Raw genomic sequence first — 15,619 nt, 5'->3', positions numbered from 1 at the left:
TGTGTGTGTGTGTGTGTGTGTGTGTGTGTGTGTGTGTGTGTGTGTGTTAAAATATCCACAGCACAAAGTTTTTTTTATCAAAGTGGTTTTAAAATATGCCCAATTATATGTTTTTAATTTCTTTTTCAAAGAAATCCAATGTTGGGACATAGTAAAACTTTGATGATGCAACTGTGCCAGAGTTCTAGCTTTAAGAAATCCTGATATTTTATGTCCAGCGTCACAACTGTGAACTTTTGGTTCTGGGTGATAGATTCTGACATATCACTAAGATATACGACTTGAGCAAACCACGTGCGTTTGGAAGAATGCTCTTTATCGGCACCATCAGTCACGAAGTGTCATCCCGCATTTCAAAATCTCACGTAATGAAAAGGAAAAAGTAAAACTATCTTAATTTCCAGACGACATGGTCTTACATATTAAAAGAAACCCTAAAGAATTTAGAAAAACAAAAAACCCCACCACAATAACAACAAAAAACAAACAAAAAAAACACCCCAACCCTGATTAGAGCTAATAAATAAGTTCAGTAAAGTTGAAGGATATAAGATCAACATAAAAAATCAGCTTCATTTCTATGTACTAGCAGTGAACAATCTGAAAGTGAAATTAAGAAGACAATTTCATTTATAATACCATCAAAAAGAATAAAATACTTAGGAATAAATTGAACCAGAGAAGTGCAAGACTTGTATACTATGAAACACTTCTGAAAGAAATTAAAGAAGGTTTAAATAAATCTAAAGACATCCGTGTTCACTGTCTGGAAAATTTAAGATCTGCCATCTGTTAAGATGGCAATATTTGCTGAACTGACCTACAGATTCACTGAAATCCCTATTAATACTGCTTTTTTTTTTTCCAGAAATGGACAAGCGAATCCTAAATTTCATATAGAATTGCAAGGGACCAAGAATAACCAGTACAATCTTGAAAAGACAAGAGTAAAGTTGAAGGACTCATTTACCAATTTCAAAACTTACTACAAAGCTATAGTAATCAAGACAGTGTGGTATTAGTATAAGGACAGCCATAGATCAATGGGATAGAATTGAGAGTCCAGAAATAAACCCATATGTTTATGGTCAATCAATTTTTGAGAAGGGTGCCAAGACCATTAAATGGGGAAAGAATAGCTTTTTCAACAAAGGATGCTGGGACAACTCAATATCCACATGCAAAAGAATGAATTTGAACCCTTACTTCATACCATATACAAAACTTAACTCAAAATAGATCAAAGACCTAAATGTAAGAGCTAAAACTATAGAAATTTAGAAGTAAACATATGTGAAAGTCTGTGTGACCTTGGATTAGGCAGTAGATTTTTAGAAATGATAACAAAAGCACAAGCAGTCAAGGAGAAGAAACCAGATAAACTGGACTTTATCAAAAATAAAATTTTTGTGGGCTTCCCTGGTGGCGCAGTGGTTGAGAGTCCGCCTGCCGATGCAGGGGATGCGGGTTCGTGCCCCGGTCCGGGAAGATCCCACATGCCGTGGAGCGGCTGGGCCCGTGAGCCATGGCCGCTGAGCCTGCGCGTCCGGAGCCTGTGCTCCGCAACGGGAGAGGCCACAACAGTGAGAGGCCCGTGTACCACACACACACACACACACACACACACACACACACACACAAACTTTTGTGAATCAGAGAATTCCCTGGCGGTCCAGTGGTTAGGACTCTACACTTTCACTGCTGAGGGTGCATGTTCAACCCCTGGTCAGGGAACTGCAAGCCATGTGGTATAGCCAATAAATAAATAAATAAATAAAACTAAGCCAAGAATAAAAAATAAAATAAAATAAAACTTTTGTGGGTCAAAGAACACTAACAAGAAAGTGAAAATACAACCCACAGAATGGGAGAAAATATTTGCAAATCATATATCTGATAAGGGGGCTAGTGTCCAGAGTATATAAAGGATTCTTACAACTCAACAAGAAAAAGACAACCCAGTTAAAAAATGGGCAAATGGTTTGAATAGATATTTCTCCAAAGAAGATATACAAATGGCCAAAAATCACATGAAAAGATGTTTTTAACTTCTTTAGTTACTAGGGGAATGTAAATCAGAACCACAAGGAGATGCTACTTCACATCCCCTGGGACAGTTGTAACAACAACAACGACAACGACAAGTGTGGGCGGGCACGTAGAAAAAGTGGAATCTTCATACATCGCGGCTGGGAATGTAAAACGTTTCGGCTGCTGTGGAAAGCTGTTTCGCAGTTTCGCAAAAGGTAAAACATAAAATTACCACAGGACTCAGCAATTTCATTCCTGGGAGAACTGAAAACATACGTTCACACGCAAGCTCGTACATGAATGTTCATGGGAGCATTATTCAAAATAGCCAAAAAACAGAGACAACCCAATGTCCATCAACTGATGAATAGATAAACAAAGTGGGGTCTATCCATGCAGTGGAATATTACTCAGCCGTGAAGAGGAGTGAAGTACTATTACGTGCTATGACACGGATGAACCTCGAAAGCATGGTGCCAAGTGAAACAAGCCAGTCACAAAAGGCCACAGAGTGTATGATGCCATTTATATGAAATGTCTAGAACAGGTAAAGCCATAGAGACAGAAAGTAGATTAGCAGTTGCCAGGGGTTGGGGGAGGCTGGGAATCTGGATTAACGGCTAACAGGTATGGGGTTTCTTTCTGGGGTGATAAGAATGTTCTGGAAGTAGATAGTGGTGCTGGTTGCACGACATAGTGAATATACTAAAAGTCACTAAGTGTACACTTTTAAATGGTGAATTATTATTTTTTAAATAAATTTATTTATTTATTTTGGGCTGCATTGGGTCATCGATGCTGCACGCGGGCTTTCTCTAGTTGCAGTGAGCGGGGGCTACTCTTCGTTGAGGTGCGCGGGCTTCTCATTGCAGTGGCTTCTCTTGTTGAAGAGCACGGGCTCTAGTCTTGTGGGCTTCAGTAGTTGCGGCACGCGGGCTCAGTAGTTGTGCCCTGCGGGCTCTAGAGCGCAGGCTCAGTAGTTGTGGCACATGGGCTTAGTTGCTCCGCGGCACGTGGGATCTTCCTGGGCCAGGGCTCAAACCCGTGTCCCCTGCATTGGCAGGCGGATTCTTAACCACTGGGCCACCAGGGAAGCCCTAAAATGGGGAATTTTATGTTATGTGAATTATATCTCAATAAAATGCTAAAACAAAACAAGACTCATGTGAACTACTTTGCCCTCCAGCATCCGTGTACTTCCTAGGGGTTGCAGGTAGGAAGCGTTCTTGTACTTGCTGCCTATTTCTGTGACCACGTTGAAAAGAATGTGTCCTTAGTGACTGCTGTTTGACTCATGGTGAAAATGTTTTCTATTTCCTTCAACACTGAATTGGGTTCAGGACACGTATTGAGGGCTGTCAGTGGTTCTCCGTGAATTAAACAGTGTTGGAACTGGAATTCATATGATGATAATGATAATAGCTCACCTTCACTGAGTGCTTTCTATTCAGTATATGCCAGACATTGCCCTAAATGCTTTATAGGTAGTTCTTCACTAATCTTTACCACAGCTGTATGAAACAGGCATTGCTATTACTGTTATCAACATCATTCCCAATTTTCAGAGGGAAAAACTGAGGCTCAGAGTTAGACAACCTCCTTTATTAGAATTTAGACCTCCTGCCTTCTTGCTGCCAAAGCCAGTGCTTCATCTGTCCTGATTCCAGTGTGTCTTTTTCATTTACCAAATAATCTCTAATAAGACAAAGTATTTTTCTCTTGCAGTAGAGAATTTTAGAGATAAGCGGAACAGAAACTCATTGACTACTTTGCCATCATATGTGCTCCCCCTTCTGAAAGCCATTGCACCGTCTGGATATGAGGATTTTCACCAGCCACAAAGAGAACTGAATGCTGACATCCGTACCCGATGATGATTGATCTTGAACCTAGTTTGCCACTGTTCTCTGACATCCAGCAGTGGCGATAAAACTGCTTCCTAAGTATCTATGTCACTAACTTCACAACCGGTTTGTCTGTCTTCTCTGTTGTGTGTCTTGTACTCGTGTTTGCTCTGAAGAGTGAGGGCAACTTGGAGTGATGTGCTACATTCCTGGGGCCTTTCTCTATCACAAACTTAAATTTTTATTCTGGGAAATGCTATATTGAAGTTATTCTGGAAAAAATCAGTAGGCTCTAACTATGAGCGATACACAAGCTTTAATGACTTTGAACCTCGATTTGACGTTTTAGAGCTGATAATGCCCTGGGGACAGGGGTGAATGAATAGTCAATAAAATCCAGTTTCCAGAGAATGTTTGTGGTAGTTCCTATTTGCAGTTTCTTTTTTCTTACTGTGCAAAATCATCACTCACATTTTCCTTCATCCCAGCACCTTTAGACATATTATATCCCCACTGAAACCCAGTTCACAGTTTATGAATGGCATTGTTCTGAGTTGTCAGGTCCCTATTACCACCTTAATTGCTACATTTACACATCAAGGAAGCACTTTTGAGCCATTCATGAGTTTTTTTAATTTGGGGGTATAACATAGCACAACAGTATGAACATATAAAGCACATTTTAAAAGGTAAACAAAAACATGGATATGACAGGAAAATGATTCACCAGAGTCCCCTGTCCCCATTAATTAAATCTTTAAGAATCTGAAATCTTTAGGATTGTAATAATTATTAATATAATGAGACACTGTGACAGCTGTAATCAATGCCACATTTCGAATCTGTGAAAAGTGGGGAACTAAGGTGCTTATTACTTTTTTCCCTGAAACTACCAGTCTACCTGAGAGCCCAGTGATACAACTTTTCTTGGAAACATTTCAAGCCTCCAAGAGTTGTTGTTTTTTTACAAAAATAAATTTATTTATTTATTTTGGGCTGCGTTGGGTCTTTGTTGCTGCGCGTGGGCTTTCTCTAGTTGCAGCGAGCGGGGGCTACTCTTCGTGGCGGTGCTCGGGCTTCTCAGTGCGGTGGCTTCTTTTGTTGCGGAGCACAGGCTCTAGGCACGTGGGCTTCAGTAGTTGTGGCGCGCGGGCTCAGTAGTTGTGCCTCGTGGGCTCTAGAGCGCAGGCTCAGTAGTCGTGGCGCACAGGCTTAGTTGCTCCGCCACATGTGGGATCTTCCCGGACCAGGGCTCGAACCCGTGTCCCCTGCACTGGTAGGCGTTTCTTAACCACTGCGCCACCAGGGAAGTCCTCCAAGAGTTTTTGTTTTTGTTTTTGTTTGGTTTTTTTTTCGGCTGCGCCACACCAGATGCGGGATCTTGGTTCCTGGATCAGGGATCGAGCACGCGCTCCCTGCAGTGGAAGCACGGAGTCTTAACCACTGGACTGCCAGGGAAGTCCCTCAGTGCTCCAAGAGACTTTAAATTCCTAAGAGATGGGATGCGGGAGAAGAAGTGTGGACAGAGGCCAGCCGAGGTGCTGAGGGTAGGCTCGGAGCAGGGACTCGGAATCCTGCATTTCTCCCCTGGCCTGGGAATCCTAGGCAACAATTCTATCCCACCGCCAGGCGGCGCTGTAGAACCAAGGATGGCAGCCCTGGACCTGCGGGGCTGCTTTAGTTATTCCCCAGGCATTCTTGACCGCTAACACTTTGCTTTGTTTTTCTCCCTTATATTCAGGTTCTTAACCTGGTGACTCTGGTCAGGCTTCTGATGGTCAGTGAACACCTAGAATTTATGTGTAAAATATGTGTTTAGCTTCATTTTTCTATCTAGAGGGAGGTTTTATAGTTTTGATCAGACTCAAGGTAACAGTATCCCCTTGAGAGAGTAGAATGCAATGACGTTAGGCACTAATACGCTGACATCTATCGGTGGCGAGCACTTGTTATATATAATTTAACACAATAATCCTCAAAATTACCTTGCAAGATATCCCCAGTTTACAGAAAATAAAACCCCAAAACCCCTGAAGTTCACACAGCTAATGACACACAGCTAATAAGTGATGAGGCTGGGATTTAACTCCAAGAACGCCTGCTTCTCCCTGTGCTGTTGCTACACCGAGAAAAAAAGCCAGAAACTCACTCGTTCATCAGCAAAGATGTAGGAGGGACTGAGTGTGTGTCCAGCACCCTGTACTGGGTGCTGGGGTAGAGGGGGATCCGGACAGCTCTGCTTCCTGCCTTCTTGGGGCTTAGTGCCTGGAGGTGATGGCAGCAATGGTGGCCATGTCAGCAGGAAACAGGCAGTAAACAAATAAGTCTGTAATTGCAAACTGAGAAAAGTGCTCTGAAGAAGTAAAGGGGACAGCGACATAGAAACATGGGGAAATCTACAGATAGTTTGGCCAGGGAAAACCTGAGCGTGTTAGCTCAGAGTAAAGGGTGGGGATTGCCAGGGGAAAAGGTGGAGACAGAGCCTTCCGGGGGGGACGAGCCTGGTGTGGGTACGCAGAGGCAGCTGGTGCGGCTGAACAGGGGGACCCAGAGCAGAGGTGAGGGTGACAGAGGAGTAGAAGTCATCGGGGCTTTCTACACCAAGTAAGGAATTCAGATCCTATTCTCATAACAGGAAGCCATTCTAGGGTTTAAAGCAGGAGAGAAATGCCAGCTAATTTATGTTTTTCTTATTTTTAATTGTAAAAGAACCCCAACACAATGCCAAATTTACCATCTTAACCATTTTTTTAGGTTTACAGTTCAGTAGTGTTAAGTACATTCACATTGTTGTGCAATCAATTTCCAGAACTCTTTTCATTTTGTAAAACTAAAATTCTGTACCCATCAAACAACAACTTCCCATGTCCATCCCCCTGGCCCCGCATTCCCTGGCAACCACCGTTCCACTTCTCTCTGTCTCTGTGGATTTGACCACAGTAGGGACCTCATGGAAGTGGAATCGTATACTATATGTGTGTGACTGACTTACTTCACTTAACATAATGTCCTCAAGGTTCCTCTGTGTTGTAGCATGAATCAAAAGGCCCAGGATCAGAGGCCGTGGTGATGGATGGTTCCTCCCACGGGGCTGCTGCCTGGCAGAGCGAGAGCAGAGTCACGGGGACAGCAGGCATTGAGCCAGGAGCCGAGTCTTCAGGGAAGGAGGGGAAGTGGCCAAGAGGCCAGAGGACAACAGCAAGAAGGGACACCAGGAGGAAGGGGAACGGGAGCTAAAGCTGATCGCCCAGATTCTTCAAGGAGGTTTATACAGGAGGGGCAGGGGTGGTGATGGGACGACACTTCTAGAAGCAGCCATGAGGAACCAGGAGGATGCAAACCTCACTTACTGCCCCTCAGGTATGTAGGGAATGTGAGAATAAAATCATGGCTAGGTTTGGGGAAGACTTTTCTGACCCGGACAGGGTATGAAGCATGAAGACGGGCAGCGAAAGGAGCCCTAGGAGGCGTCTTTCCTTCTGGGAGAGGTTTGGGAGAAGAACTGACCCCTCCACCACCCTTCATTTCCTGTCTCCCCATTTTTGGGGGGCGGAGTCTTAATCACTGGACCACCAGGGAAGTCCCTCTCTCCATCTCCTTGAGGCCTGTTGGGACTGCCTGGCCTCTTTGGCGGAGAGGTTTCATTTATCTGTGGAGCTCCATGAAATGTAGACACTCACTCTTCTAGGCACTGGAGAGACAGCGGTGAATAAAACAGAGGAAAAGAAATCCCGGCCCCACAGAGCTGGCTTCCCAGCAGGGTGGGTTCTCCTGCAAAAGCATCCAGCAGGGTAACTTACTCACCGGTGCTGGAATCTGGATGTGGGCTGAGTTCCACCGTGAGTCACATGGGTTGCCTGCAGGAAGAGAGAGGGGAGATGACATTGAGAAAATGGAAAGAGCCCCAGGGCTTGGGGACCGAGGCCTGGGTCCCAGCAACCTTGAACGAGTCACACAACTATGGAGCCTGCGCTCTAGAGCCCGTGAACCACAACTACCGAGCCCATGTGCCACAACTACTGAAGCCCAAGCGCCTAGAGCCTGCGCACCGCAACGAAGAGTAGCCCCCGCTCTCGGAAACTAGAGAAAGCCCGCGCGCAACGAAGACCCAACGCAGCCAAAAATAAATATTTTTTAAAAAATTGTCATTACATCATGACTTAAGCCTTCATTTCTTTATCTGAGTATGGGTGCATAATGGCAACTGCCTCCCCCAGGGTGGCTGTGAGTATGAATTAAATGCATAAACTAAGCATAGAAGGCTTCCGGAGCTCCTCAGCTCAGAAGGTGGAGACGCGTAGGGGTGAGGAGGGCGGGGCCACGAGGCGGGGGCGGGGAGGGGGCGGGGCGCAGGGCGCTGGGAGGGGCAGCGGGGAGTCAGGGCGGCCGCCAGGGGGAGCCACAGGGCGGCGGGGGCGGTGGGGGTAGAGGGAGCGGGTCCCGGGGGAGGCGGGTGACTCACGGCGGCGGGAAGGAAGATGAGTCAGCCGTCCTCTGGCTTCCCGCGCCCGCCGCGCCCCGGCCGCCGCCCGCAGCTGACCCTCGGGAGGGCCCCAGAGGGCGCCACCCTGCCGCCGGCCGGGCCCGGGCTTCCCCAAAGCGGGGGCGCGCTGGGCCCTGCGCGCGGCGTTTTCTCCTTCGGGGCCGGGGCTTCGGGAGGAGACTTCGTGCGCGTCTGGGCCCGGGCGCGCCCAGGCTGATCCAAGGGCGGCGCGTGCCAGCTCGGGAGACGGCGGAGGCGCTGCCCGGGGGCCCGCGCTGGGCGGTGGCACTTCCTGCGGGCGGGGGGAAGGGGAGGGGCGTGGTTGCCTGGAGAACTGCTCCCAAAAAGGCGGCCGGGCCCTCCGGGATGCTCCGGGTGCCGGGTGGGCTGCGGGCGGCGCGGAGAAACTCGCCCTCACGCCAAAGCCACACGCAGAAAGCCGGCTCTGTACCTTGGCGTGCCGTCTGTTTTCGCCTCTTCCCAGACTAAGTCAGAAGGAAGAGGAACCCTAGTCCTGGCTGCAGGTTGACAGGTGCCCGGTGTCCAGAGAGGGTCTGGCTCAGCACCTCCGGGATCAAAGATGCCCGAGGCCTTGCGGAGCCTGGGCCCTGGCTTTGCGTGGGAGATCCGGCCCAGGCAGGAAGGTGATTTGTCCAAAGGCCTCAGAGAGGAGGCCGAGCTCCTGGGTCTGGACCTCCTGCTCACCAGGCCACGGAAAGTGCTTAAAATAGTTCCTGGCGCATAGTCAGTCATAATGTATAATAAATAATATGTGTATATATGTGTCTCATAGCTCATCTTCATGGGGCGCTTACTGCATGCCCGGTATTGTTGCAAGTGTTCTTCATGGATGAATTGTTTGATTCTCACCACCGCACTAAGATATAGATACTATTCGTATCACCATATGGCAGCTGAGGAAACATGCTCAGAGAAGTTAGGTAACCTGCCCAACATCACACAGCTAGGAAGTATAGTGTGGGAGTTAAACGCAGACCCCCTGACCTCAGAGGCCGTATGCATGAGGCTGACTTCAAATATTGTTGAGGTCCAGGTGTTGACACAGAAATTAACCAGTCGATCTAAGAAAGAAATGGGAAATTTTATTCACGCCAAACTGAGGGTTATAACCTGGGAACAGCCTCTCCGAAAGCCCTGAGAACTGTTTGGCCTGTTAGAGGTCAAAGCACAGTTACGTAAGTTTTGAGCGAGGGCTGTATATTAAATGACGTATTATTGACAGTTTACACAATCCAGATCCCCTCGTACAAAGTGTGGTCATGGGTCATTGTGGCCTCTTACAAGATTAAGAAGGAAGGTTATCTCTTAAGGAGCTGTGACCCTTTATGAGATTAAGAAAGAATGTGATCTCCAAAGGAGATCGGGTTAATGCAGATGCAACACACACACACACACACACACACACACACACACAAACACACACACACGCGAGGAGGGAGGAAGCCCAGATGAGCAAAGAAAAATTTTATGTTTATGTTTCTTGTCTTACCATAAAGTTTGAATTTTATTTCATCACAGGAGTATGCTGCAGATGGCTTGCTTCTCAGGGTGTCTGAAGAGCACAGTGTTAAACTGAGAGCTAGCTCCGTGCTGGGGGAGGGGGTCCGGTGAGCCCTGCCCCTCCTGCTGGGGCCCCAGTTCCGCAGTTTCCCATGTGCCACAGTGCAGGAGAGAAGCACTGGGCATCCCTCTTGTCCAGTCATTGGCTATATCCCTACTGTAACCGAAAGTGGGGTCTGGCTGCTCGCCGCTCAAAAGCCAATAAAGAGGCCAGGCTGGTGGAAAGGAGAGTTTGCTTTACTTTGGATGCCGGCAACCCGGGGGGTGGGGGGGAGGGTGGACACCTGTCCAAAGACTGAATTCCGCCCCCCCCCCCCCCCCCCCCCCCACCCATCAGGAGGCAAGAGCTTTTGTAGACCGAGGGAGGGGGCTACCTGCAGAAACAGCACAATCAGCTCGGACACTCATCTTTTTTTTTTTTTTTTTTGCGGTACGCAGGCCTCTCACCGTTGTGGCCTCTCCCATGCGGAGCACAGGCTCCGGACGCGCAGGCTCAGCGGCCATGGCTCACGGGCCCAGCCGCTCCGCGGCATGTGGGATCCTCCCGGACCAGGGCACGAACCTGCGGACACTCATCTTGAAATTAGCCATGAGGTGGTCTGATCAGTATCATCTTGATTGTTTTAAGTACAGTTAGTCTTCATTTCCAGGGTTGGTTTGTTCCCATTTCCTTGAGGCCATTTCTCAGAATTGTGGCAGCTTGTGTCATGGCTACAGCCTGGTCATCATGTAGTTCACTTCTTCCACCTTGTGGAGGTTTCAGTGTCTATAAGACAGCTCACAGGATATGGCTCAGAATATTATCTATAGCCCTTGAGGAGGAACTAAAGGTCCTTGACTTTGCTTAATGACTAAATTATTATTATTTGGTCTCCTTCGACTGTTTTCCTTTGTTTCTGCATTTTCTCATTTCTCTGATAAAATTTATTCTTTGGCTAAAGTTTTTCCACAGACAAAAGGCAGGCAGAGGACATGGGGGCCAGGGAACATAGGGTCCTGCTCCGTTTCACTATGGCCCCAGGACCTGGTCTCCAGCCCCCACCATTCCCCCTGCTCAGTCTGGTGGACCACACTCACTGCTTTGGGGAACATTGCCTTTAGCAGAGCTTCCCAAATACCTGCCAACAGAGTGAGGCCTACTTGGGGTTCTTTAGGATCCCAAGCTGGGGAGCACGTTACACACACAGATCCCAGCCCACTGCAGAGCTGTGATCCTCAGCCTTGATCATACCCTGATACTCAGTGGACTTGATGCCTAGGTCTTCCCCCCGCCGCCGCGGAGATTCTGACTGAGTCGATCTGGGGGTCCCCCTGGGTGTTGGGATGATCCTTGTGTGCAGCTGAGATTGAGCACCGCTGCTCCGATGGTTGATTCCGTAAGGTTGAGGTGGCCCTAGGAATCTCTATTTTTAAGAACCTGCCTGTGTGATTTTCAGGTGCTGCCGTGTTTGCAAACCTCTGATGTGGAACTCACTTTCTTCTAATTTGCTTTGAAGAGTGTCCCAGATTCTTCTAATGGGACCATCTGCGTCACGTGTGGGAGCTGCTTCACAGCTTGTCCCGGAAACTTTGCATCAATTCTCCCATACAAGAAAGGGAGCAGGGGTCCCTGCTCAGCCTCTCCTGGCCCCTGTCTCAGTTGACAGGATTTCTCTCCTTGCCAGGCACCAGCATTCTTGCCCACCCAGTCATGTTCATTTCTCAAAGGTTCTGGGCAGTGTGGTCAGCTCCTCTGAGCTGGTGGTCACCTGGAGCTCGGGACCCTTGAACTCTTGAACACCAACCAGCCGTGTTGGCAGTCCAAGGACCTTAGGGAACCCTCACTTCCATCCTCTCTCCCCAGGTGTTAGTAGACTGTGTTATCATGACAGGTGAGCTGGGTGGAGGGACTGCTTCCCCCCTCCTCTGGGACAGGCTGTTAAACCTCTTTCTCAGTGTTACCTCCTGCCCTGAAGTAGCTACGTCTGCTGTCTCCCAGCCTGATAGCCTTTTCTGCGTCTGTGGCTACTGTGTGTTCTTCTGGATACTTGGTGCACATGTTGGGTGATAGGCTTGGAGTCTGGGAACCTGAGTTCTGGACTGTGTGCCCCAGGTCATATCACAGCCCCCGCCCCCCCAATCCTCTCCCCTTCGCTCTGAGTTTTCTGGCGTCTCTCTGCTCCTCCCACCCCAATCTCTGTCCCTGCCCAAGTGCTGCACCCTCCGCCCAGAGCTGCCATCCATTGTTCTCCTTGGGAATGGATGCATCATGGGAAATCACTCTGTCTGGGCCCAAGGAGGAAGGAAAGAGGGACGGGAATGGAATGGGCGGGTGATGGAAAAAGTGACTGCCAACCGTTCCCTGGACTTGGGCCTGGAAGGCAGCTCAGTGTGGTTGCCGTGGTGACAGTCAGACAAGCACACTGCTGTTTCCCTGTCCTACGAACTGAAGAGTACTTGTTGTGCCTTTTCCTGCCTGCTCTGATAGCCTCAGGCCCACATCTGGGATGGGGTACAGACCCCCAGGTTTAACTCTCATGCCTCAGTTTCCCAGCCTGACCAAAGGAAGATAAAGAGAATGTGCTGGGTATTCCATTAGCCCCTGCAGACCTTCCAACCTTCCCCACCTGCTCTGCACCTTAGCAGGCTGACCTTGGTGGACCCCTTCTCCTGGGCTCCCTTGTCTTCTGGCTTCGGGTCAGCACCCCAGGGGGCTTCATCATCCTGGCTGGTTTCTCTCAACCCCACCTGCCCCTCTGTGATTAGCCCCTCCACCAAACTCTCCCTGATCACCCCTTTCTCTCTGTTTGCTGCTGGGGGCCTGACTACTGGAGAAGTCATCTTAACAAGGAGGAAGGAAGGAGGGCAGTCACTTAAGGACTCCTTTCTCTGCCGTGAGGCTCTGGCAGGGTGGCTATGTAGGTGGGGTAGCCTTGTAGGTGTAATCTGAGATGTACCCAGAAGGCGGCCCTGCCCAGAAATAGCCAGGCTGAAATCCTAAAGTTCAAGGGTCACTCTCTGGGTTAAAAAGTTTCTCTGTAAAGATCCCACATTCCCTGGGAAGGTGAGTACATTCCCTTCATTCATTTCTCGACATGTCTTAGTTTTAGCAGGTAAGAAGCTTGACCGTAAGCTTCAAAATGCAAGGACTGTGGCTGTCTTCCTTGTGTAGACATGGGTGGCATGGGGCCTGGTGAAGAGTAGGCTTAAAATAATATCTGCTGAATAAATTCATTGCCCTTTCAATACATGTTTCTTGAGCACCTACTGTGTTCCAGGTGTTCTAGGTTCTTGGGATACATTAATGAACAAAACCAGTAAAGATCCCCCTCAAACAGAGAGACAGACAGTACATTTTATATACATACATATACATATATGTATGTGTGCGTGTGGCCAAAGCCTGCCACCCTCTCTGGAGAACCCCACTGAACCCCACAACCCCACCCAGACTTCCTCTGTCCCCACTGCTCTAAGCAGACCAATCTCTTTGTGTTTCCTTGGTATATCTGATCTCAGAGACAGTTGACAAGGAAAACAGAGGCTCCTAACAAATGAGACAATTGTGGATCCTAGGAGTTTTTAAAGTGGATATTTTATAATAAACCCCACATTGGTGAAATTTAATGCAGTGTAACGGACTGTATTTAAAACACTCAGGTACTGGGACTTCCCTGGTGGTCCAGTGGTTAAGAATTTGCACTTCCACTGTAGCGGGTGCAGGTTCGACCCCTGGTTGGGGAACTAAGATCCTGCATGCCAAGTGGCCACACAAACAAAAAACCAAACCCAAACAAAACAAACCCCAAAAAAACCAATCCAGGATGGAGATATAGGAGACTCCTGAACTCACCTTCTCCCACAAATAGAGCAAATCTATAGTGACATGTGGAGAAATTCCACCAAAAAATCCAGAAATCAGCTGAGTGGCTTCTACACATTGGATGAATGAGAAAATATTCAAATCAAAATGCGTAGGAAGGGCTGAGACACACTGGCCATAAACCCCAACCTACACAACGCCATGCCGTCAGGAGGGAACTCAAATCCCAGTGTCCGCCTGAGGAGCCAAGGCTTTGGATGTAATATCTTGCACCCCAACTTTTAAGACTTCCACCTTTGGGGGATGGACCCCCCAAAACACCTAGCTCTGAAAGTCAACGGGACTTGCATCCATGGGGCCCACAAGGCTATAGCAAACAAAGCAATAGTTCTTAATGAGCTACACCCCCCCCCCACCCCCAAGGCTTAGAGCAGAGGGAGAAGACAGAAATGCCCATCTCCCAGTCTTTCCCTGAAGACTCCTATTTGCATATCTTAAAAACTGTTGCCTCAGCATCTGGCTTCCAATCAGTGTGCATCCAGATCTGCAGACTGAGATCTTCCACTTTGGGACACTGACAGTTCTTAGCACACCCTCAACTACTGGGAGCCATGGAGAACAAAGAAATCAGCTTGGACAATCACAAAGTCTTGAAAGACAACCAAGAACTCAGGCTGAGCTGAATGATAAAGTTCATCTGTTACTTGAGACCAGCCTGTCAAGATTGGGAGAGATGGCTGTTCTGTCTGTTGCACAGAAAACAACATGGAAAGTCAAGGAAAATGAAGAAACAGAAGAATATGTTTCAAGCAAGAGACCAAGATAAAGAAGTGGACATAAGCAATTTACTTGATAAAGTGCTCAAAATAATGGTCATAAAGATGCTCACTGAGGTCAGGAGAACAACGCATGGCCAAAGTGAGAATTTCAACAAAGAGATAGGAAAATATAAGAAAGTACCAACCAGAAATCACAGAGCTGAAGAATTCAGTTATTGAATTGAGAAATTCAATAGAGAGGATCAACAGCAGACTAGATCAAGTGGAAGAAAGGATCAGAGAACTTGAAGACATGACAGTGGATTCCATCCAATTAGAGGAGCAAAAAGAAAAAAGGATAAAAAAGAGTAAAGATAGCTTAAGGGACTTATAGGACACCATCAAGTGGACTAATATTTGCATTATAGGAGTTCCATGAGGAGAAGAGAGAGAGGAAGGGGCAGAAAGTTTATTCAAAGAAATGATGGCTGAAAACTTCCCTCACCTGGGGAAAGAAACAGATATTCAGATCTAGTGAGCCTAGAAAGTTCCATCAAGATGAAACCAAGGAGATCCACACTGAGACAGAGTATGATTGTCAAAATTAAAGACAAGGAGAGAATTTTAAAATCAGCAAGAGGATTGCTTCTCATGCTTTTGGCTAAGATCAAGTGTAAAATCAGCAAGAGGAAAAAAAAATATTTGCTACATACAAGGGAATCCCCATAAGACTACCTGCAGATTTTTCAGCAGAAACTGTGTAGGCCAGAAGGGAATGGCATGATATGGACATATGCAAAATGCTGAAAGAAAAAAAAAAAAACCTGCCAACCAAGACTACTACCCAGCAAACTTGTGTTTCAGAACTGAAGGAGAGAAAGAGTTTTCCAGACAGGCAAAAACTGAGGCTGTTCATCACCATTAGACTGTCCTTAAAAGAAATGTTAAAGGGTGTTCTTCAACCTGAAATGAAAGGACACTAATTAGTAACAGAAAAACATATGAAAGTATAAATGTCACTGGTGTAGGTAAATATATAGTTAAATTCAAAATACTCTAATGTAATGGTGGTGGGTAAATCACTTATAAATGTAGTATAAAGGTTAAAAGACAAAAGTAT

At 47.3% G+C, this 15,619-nt stretch overlaps 1 protein-coding gene across 1 annotated transcript in view; it reads right to left on the bottom strand.

Moving 5' to 3' along the window:
- LOC113612905 (skin secretory protein xP2-like) overlaps nucleotides 1-9,178 on the bottom strand; it is an 11,152-nt gene extending 1,974 nt beyond the window's left edge. Inside the window, exons 1-4 of the mRNA XM_027093185.1 lie at nucleotides 9,174-9,178; nucleotides 8,338-8,843; nucleotides 7,680-7,732; nucleotides 6,868-6,973 (exon numbers count right to left, since the gene is read on the bottom strand). Of these exons, the coding sequence (XP_026948986.1) occupies nucleotides 6,887-6,973; nucleotides 7,680-7,732; nucleotides 8,338-8,843; nucleotides 9,174-9,178 (651 nt within the window). The 3' untranslated portion in view covers nucleotides 6,868-6,886. The remainder of the gene's footprint in view (nucleotides 1-6,867; nucleotides 6,974-7,679; nucleotides 7,733-8,337; nucleotides 8,844-9,173) is intronic.
- Nucleotides 9,179-15,619: the final 6,441 nt, after the last annotated feature.

The sequence above is a fragment of the Aethalodelphis obliquidens genome, unplaced genomic scaffold (assembly GCF_003676395.1).
Source record: "Aethalodelphis obliquidens isolate GAN/ISIS:26980383/991018 unplaced genomic scaffold, ASM367639v1 scaffold83, whole genome shotgun sequence".
Classification (NCBI taxonomy): domain Eukaryota; kingdom Metazoa; phylum Chordata; class Mammalia; order Artiodactyla; family Delphinidae; genus Aethalodelphis; species Aethalodelphis obliquidens.
This window is presented reverse-complemented; position numbering and strand designations above follow the sequence as displayed.